Below are 7,436 nucleotides of genomic sequence, written 5' to 3' on the forward strand. Positions count from 1 at the left end.
CCGGATTATGGGCGCTATTTTGTGTCCAGCCGACGGTATATTCATTTCTAGAGTTTAACTTTCTATGTTTATATATATATATATATATATCTAAAATATATATCTAGAGAAAATGTCACAATCTGAGGCAGATAATCTATAGGTCTATCTATCTAAAGGCATGCACGTATACATATATGTTCATGGAGTCTGATAATTCCTTAATTATTTGAATTTCGTCTCCGTGTGTAAATTTGTCTACATTGCTTTAGGTTTTAGCAGTTCCAGACCGGAAGATGTCCAAACACCGACAGACTCTACTGTTAGTGGATGAAAAAGAGCAGCCTGAAGCTTTACTGTTTCCAGATATCGATTATCTTTCACAAATTTCCAGCGGCAGTAGTTGCGGTTCCGGCTGTGTTGGCAGAACTGAGGAGATACGAATGTTGGAAGGAATTCCTAACAGTTAGGTTGAAGGAGTATGCTGCTTTACCCTGAGCAAAATCTATGGGGATGAAAGATGTCAACAGGTCTTGAGTTGCCATCACTATACTGCCGCGACATGGTTATCAATAGAAAGAGCATTGCATTACGCGACATTCTGATACGTCAGAGACCGTCGCCACAGCCCAACACGTGGTCTGCGAACGTGTCGATAACCGATCCGTAAGGACATCTTAGAAAGCTTGGTGCAGATTCAAAATAGCTAGGAAATTCCGGAGCGGTACCGCAATGATCTCCTGTAAGAGCATGGTATAGCAGTAAAACGATATATATATATATATATATATATATATATATATATATATATATATATATATATATATATATATATATATATATAATTGCACTAGATTTTGATGTAGTCATAAATCTAGCAATAAATATTATGGTGCACAGACCACTAACACCTTTGTTGCAGTCAACGTTAACGCGCTAATTGGAAACGCATGTTGAGAAGGCAGTCTCGCATAGCCAGACTCTACCGTCGCATCAGAAGCCACCTGCTCACTGCAAACAGAAATTCTGTAATCGAATCAGATTGCAGGCCTTAATTGTTTTGTACTTTCCTTGACATTCACAATATGACTAAACACAAGAATTTTTGTTACCTGCGTGGTTGTGGTGTGTGTGTGTGTGTGTGTGTGTGTGTGTGTGTGTGTGTGTGTGTGTGTGTGTGTGTGTGTGTGTGTGTGTGTGTGTGTGTGTGTGTGTGTGTGTGTGTGTGTGGTGTGTGTGTGTTTGTGTGTGTGTGTGTGTGTGTGCGTGCGCGCGTGCGTGTGTGTCAACGCAATGCCAGTGAAGTTTGACTCGACACGCGAGGAATTTAGCCTAACTAAGGCCTCTATTCCAGGTAGTCTGTTGGTAGTACCGTATGTGTGCAGACTGCTATCAGCAAGCTATTGTCCCAATTCAAGTGACTCCCATATGTATAACGAATTCAACCGCACGACCACCATCAAAGCAAATATAACCTGTATACATAGAGAATTCGCAGAACACAAAATTGGCAAGAGTACATACATAATATATATATATATATATATTTATATATATATATATATATATATATATATATATATATATATATATATATATATTTAACCATCTAAGGTAGGGCTACTTAACGACTAACAAACACTAAAAGATCAACCTCTTCATCACGTGAACTATCGTGAAACACGCACAGTACAAAATAAGAAAGTCCGGAAATGAAAAACACCCCACACCTTGCTTGACCTTGAAAATTTTATCTAACAGCGTTATAGCTGTAAAAGATATATATACATGTATACACGCTCAGAACGGTAAACACTGAATATCGAATTGTCTTTACTTTCAGTGATCCTAACATGTCCATGAGGAAACATCTTTCTGCGCAGTCGCAAGCTTTCAGTGCCACTCACTGCTGCTTCTTCCCATCGTTTCAATTTATACTGACTATACGCCAAACAATATAAAGCTACAACAACCACAAGACATTCAGTGTAATCCTATAACGTATAGTCTTTCTGCTCCACATTCATAGCTATCAGCACGGTTTCACCTTTAGCAGTGTATACGCTAGTTGGGTTGCTGTCACGCAGTACGAGCAAAGACTTCGTGAGAAGATGGATGGCGTTTTCGTAGTCTCGTGTCATGGCTAGAAACACGGCGAGGTCGACGGCAGCTGCAATGATGTACATTCGGTTAGTAAATCAAGACAAATACCAAACATTGTTGGAATATAGCATTACTGTAAATAATATCTGGATGACCCTCTGGTAATTCCTTCTTCGCGAGAGTTAGAGATTCTCTCAATATTTCCATAGCCTCGTCTTTCTTTTCATCTTTACCGAGAGCACGAGCGAGCCCTCTCCTAGCTGAACAAGAACAAAGCAAGAATCTTATCGCTTTATGCAGCAGAGATCGTCAATAAAACGTCAGTAGAATTACTAGAATTGCTATTGTGCATGCAGTAAGTCAAACATCCACAAACACAACGGCAAATAAAACAATCCTTTTATGACAAAAGCATATATACCAGCAATTACTAAGGATGTCTCAAATTTGGTGGTTTCTTCAAAAAGTTCCACAGCTTTCTCATAAAACTCGATAGAACAAGTGCTGTTGTTTGAGACGAGGCAGCAATAGCCGATAGTAGTAAAATCTGCAGCAATTAATTGCACTTACAACAGTTTGTTTAGACAGGTCATAAGAACAGTTCTTACACCCGTAAACGTGAGGATGGCTGCGAGGAAGAAATAAAGTAATCATGTCTAAAGCGTCTAGAGCCAACTTTGTACCATTTAACACATCGCTTTGCATGCAATAGCAGTATGCTAGTCGTCTCATTCCTACAGAATCAACATAAGCCACGATAACTATAATAATGCATAACTTGCTTGTAACCAAGAATATAGAACGAATGAATAATGATCGCCGTGCTTATTACACAAATAGCACATTGTACTGTCAGCATTGCTAATTAATATCAAGTTCAAGTAAGACGTTTAGACCTAATGATACTAACCATTTGTTTATTTATCCAACCACACAGGTGTTCAACAAGCATGTAGATCTATTCAGACACAAAACGCTTAGAGACTCACCTATAACTGATGTTTCTAACACGAATAACTATATACACAGTTGCATTGAAGCATATACCCACGCACGCACGCACGCACGCACGCACGCATCCACGCACACCAATAAATAACGATGTAGAGTCAATTTACCTTTCGTCACAACACCTGTTATCAAAATATCGTCTGTATACAATCTGGATCAGTGATAGTTACAAAAACTCAATATATATTAATAAAATTATAATACAAGTTATATTTTAGATATGAAATCATCAAGCCATTATCGAAATTGACTTCTAACCTAATGCCAACCGCGGATGTTGTGAGGGTAATATGCTTTGCCTAATCTTTATAGCCTCTTCGTACAAATCCTGAGCTTGTACTAATCGTCCGAATGACAAATAGCAGTTGGCAAGATTTATAAGCGCTATACAGAAATTAACAAAAACAGCTCGTGGAAATGCAATTATACATAACGATAAGCTGCCCACAGTACTTATAGAATAATCGAACGAAAGACTCTCGTTCAGCTCTTCTCGCAGATTCAGCGACTTTTCATACATTTTGATTGCTCTGACCATTTTCCCCCAATTTCTATATACCAAGCCCAAACCATTGAGAGCTAGAAATATAACCAAACACAGCGTGTATGTATCAGACCGGGAATGAAAAATAGCTACAGAATCACGCGTGCGCGTATAGATGCAGAATGCATGCAGCGCTTAGCAAGTATAGACATAGATACACGCGAGCATCTACACTATCCTATACAGTACTACCCAATGACAAAAAACAAACACACTTACCTCGTGACATGTTTCTTTTGTCTCCCTGGCTTTCATCAAATTTGAGTTGAAGAAGAAGCACCTTTTCAGCAAGAGAAAACTGTGCTAACGAGCGTCGACAGCTTGCCACCCAATGTCGAGCTGCAAGTAACAGCAAAGAACGGCCAACTCATGATCAGCAACACAATCGGTAATGTTTTGTATCTTTACCAACCCTCAACCGACTGAATTTTGTACGTTACGTTACATATAATGTGTGTATATATACATACATACATATATACATATACATATACATATACATATACATATATATATATATATATTTTTTTTATTTTTTTTTTATTTTTACTTTTACATTTAAACAGAACTAACTACCAAATTCTACACTACGCTACGGTGGGTATATCCCAACTATCAATGTCCTGTACTTCAAGTTGAATTCTTCTGAACAACATCCTTGCATTGTATTTCCACAACTGTACCGAAAGTTGTTGCGTCAAATTCTGGAAAGCTTGATGGAATCGAATTCCGCTGACAGCTGAAGTTTTAGATGCAATAGCTTTTAACGTTTTAATGCTGAACGGAGACCAGAAACCCAATGTTTCCAATACCAAGGGGTAAAAAAGACCACCTGTTGCCAGAACGTTTGCTTCGTGACGTGTGTCCTTCTGTTCTTCACCTGCTTCAGCTGCTGCCCCAGCCCTTACTGCTGCTTTTGTCACGTACAATGGCTGCAATGAGTTTCTGACTGTTATGTCGAAATAAGCTGGTTTGCCCTCTAAAAAGTCAGGATGAAAAACATCACCTGGACGACTTTCGTCACTACCACTGCATCTCACTTCCTTTACCACGTCTTTATTCTCAACTAATAACGCCTGGAAAATGACTTCTGCCAATGCGTTGTGTCTTCTGGTGCGTTCTGGACCTGTACCACAGCTGATGAGGTGATCTCCAAAAGGATCGATGTGTTGACGACAAGTGCACAGGATCGAAGTTGGAGGAGAGGGAAACATCTTAATCCCTAACCAGAGCCGTATATATATGTATGTATGTATGTATACAGTATTCTTACCGTATGGTCAAGTTGGAGTAGGTGTAAGTAATAGATTGGAGGCAGCTATTCACACTCTGAAGTCTTACATCACTACCAATAGCTCGAGAGAAAATCTATGCTTTTTCAAAGTCGATATGCAGAATGCATTCAACGAATGTGAAAAATTTCTTTTGCGATTACGTGACGAATTTCCAGAATTATTTGCTTGGGTTCAGTGGCGCTATAGTTCACCCGGAAAACTTTGGTTTGGCAAACATCGCATCCTGTCAACTGCTGGCGCTCAACAAGGAGACCAACTAGGTCCAATGCTATTTTCCATGGTATTACTAGTTCTGGACGACATCAGCAATGTTCGTGGCATAGATCTGCAACTATGATACCTGGATGACGGCACATTTGTTGGTGATCGAGACTGCATCTCTTCTATATTAGAATAATTGTTCTTAACAAAAGGTCCTCGATTCGGTTCTCACATCAATCTGGATAAATGCGAGATTTATTGGCCATCACGGGACAATACGTTCCCTCAATTTCCTACTGAAATTCATAGGCTTACTGACGGGTTAGAATTGCTCGGTTCACCAGTCCATGCGTCAGATATTTTTAAAAAATAGGGTCGCTAAGCGGATAGACAAAGTCCTTGATATTCAATCCCATCTCAACGACAAAGACGACCCCCAAGTTGAATTACACCTTTTGCGCAGTTGTTTTAGTGTCTGTAAGGTCCATCATCTTTTGCGGACTGTAACATCTGGTCTGACTGAGAGTGAATTTTCTCGCTTTGACAAAGGTTTGAGACAATCTCTTGAACTAATCACTCGCTCATTTATTCCAGATTCCTCGTGGCTCCACGCGAATTACCAGTTCGCACAGAAAGACTTAGTCTCAGAGAAACACTAACTTCATCAGCGGCTGCTTTCATCGTTGATTCAGAGTCTCCTAAGAAACGCAAGCAATTCGAACACCGAAGTTGCTGAAGAGGTATTTTGTCCTGATTTTCAAGTTCAAGGCAAAAATGAAGCGCACAGTATTCTTAGAAAGAAATTGCCAGCAATGCACACTTTGGATCTCAACAGAGCTTCTCAGCAGAATATTCAGAAACAGACACATTACAACGCGTTCAACTTCTTAACGAAAAATGGGAGTTTAAGAGACAAAGTGCGTTGGAATACAATTTCGTCGAACCATGCGGGGGCTTGGTTGCGGGCACTAACCATCCCCAATCTAGGCCTCACCATTCCCCCGCATGAATTTGTAATTGAGATCCGGACATGGCTCGGCATTGCGATCTTTCTTCTTCCACCATCTTCCGATTCTTGCTGTTGTGGCGCTACAATTGATCCGTTTGGTAACCACCTAATCAGCTGCCCTAGACGTTCGCTACGTTTTCAACATCACAATGCTCTTTGTGAAGTAATATTCCAAGCAAGCAGGTAAAAAACAGAATTGCTTGGGTTATGATTTAAGCAGACCAGGAGACGTATTTCAACCAGATTTCATGGATGGTCGACATATATATTTCGATGTTACAATCTGTAACTCTTTAAAGCCTTCCTATATAGGCAAAGCAGCAATCAGTCTTGGTGCAGCTGCAGAAGCAGTAGAATGTGAAAAAGATGCCAGGCATGAAGCCAATGTTACCACAACAGTTGGTCTATTCTAGCCACTAGTTTTTGAATCTCTGGGCTTCATATCATCTTTCACTTTAAAGACTTTGAAAGAAATATGTTCAAAGACATCATCAATCAGTGGGATACCATTTCTTCTGGCTTTCAAGGACACAATAGAACACTTATATATATATATATATATATATATATATATATATATATATATATATATATAAAGAAGACACTTTTCAAGTTCTTAATTCCATACATTCATAGCAATACTTCGAATGTATTTTCATACTTTCACCATAAACGTAAAACTGCATTTACAATATATGCGAACGCTTGATGAGCGTCACCTGCGACGCGTAGTCTTGCGTGGAAGTGGCACTCGTCGCGTCACACGAGTTGTACCATTCACAATATGATTTCAGCGCGCCGTACACGTCGCTGCATGAATTCTTGAACTGACCACTCACGCTTCGAATTTCTACTGGCAGAACTCTGCCGGAACACTCAGCTTACTCAAATTCCATTTCTATACGTGTTCGAACGATCTTAACTGAAATTGGTCTATAGAGTATATCTTTCAGCTGATCATACACAACCAAGGACAGCTCCCTAACCAATCTCTAGACAGCTCAACGTCGACAGCGACGAAATCATCACGGCCACACGTGCATTTCTAGTTAGCTGTGATTGGTCGAAATCTAGGTGATACTTCCGACAGGACGTGGACAGCTTCCTGTTGGCTGCTTAATTAGAAAGTCCATTCTATTTGGACGGGTAACGTCGACGGACCCATTTCCAGTTTGAATTTGTACGACGCGACCAAACGCGACGCGACGCTCAAGCGTTCACATAGTGTGAATCATAATTATACGCTCAGATAAAAACTTTAGTTAGATAACGAGAGAAAGTACGTGGTCTGGCT

At 39.9% G+C, this 7,436-nt stretch overlaps 2 protein-coding genes across 2 annotated transcripts in view; both read right to left on the reverse strand.

The window, feature by feature from the left end:
* Positions 1-1,330: 1,330 nt before the first annotated feature.
* Positions 1,331-7,436, reverse strand: part of LOC134192520 (uncharacterized) — a 7,311-nt gene continuing 1,205 nt past the window's right edge. Inside the window, exons 3-12 of the mRNA XM_062661256.1 lie at positions 3,857-3,976; positions 3,547-3,672; positions 3,352-3,477; positions 2,691-2,816; positions 2,504-2,629; positions 2,217-2,342; positions 2,027-2,149; positions 1,817-1,942; positions 1,634-1,748; positions 1,331-1,454 (exon numbers count right to left, since the gene is read on the reverse strand). Coding sequence (XP_062517240.1) covers positions 1,439-1,454; positions 1,634-1,748; positions 1,817-1,942; positions 2,027-2,149; positions 2,217-2,342; positions 2,504-2,629; positions 2,691-2,816; positions 3,352-3,477; positions 3,547-3,672; positions 3,857-3,976 — 1,130 coding nt within the window. The 3' untranslated portion in view covers positions 1,331-1,438. The remainder of the gene's footprint in view (positions 1,455-1,633; positions 1,749-1,816; positions 1,943-2,026; positions 2,150-2,216; positions 2,343-2,503; positions 2,630-2,690; positions 2,817-3,351; positions 3,478-3,546; positions 3,673-3,856; positions 3,977-7,436) is intronic.
* Positions 4,189-4,860, reverse strand: LOC134192387 (uncharacterized). The gene has a single exon (XM_062661127.1). It carries the CDS (start codon positions 4,849-4,851, stop codon positions 4,225-4,227), a length of 627 nt encoding a protein of 208 aa, XP_062517111.1. The 5' UTR covers positions 4,852-4,860; the 3' UTR covers positions 4,189-4,224.

The sequence above is a fragment of the Corticium candelabrum genome, chromosome 16, assembly GCF_963422355.1.
Source record: "Corticium candelabrum chromosome 16, ooCorCand1.1, whole genome shotgun sequence".
Classification (NCBI taxonomy): Eukaryota; Metazoa; Porifera; class Homoscleromorpha; order Homosclerophorida; family Plakinidae; genus Corticium; species Corticium candelabrum.

What these genes read in the sequence shown, in the direction of transcription:
- LOC134192387 (XM_062661127.1), bottom strand. Translation starts at nt 4,851, where the DNA reads ATGTTTCCCTCTCCTCCAACTTCGATCCTGTGCACTTGTCGTCAACAC.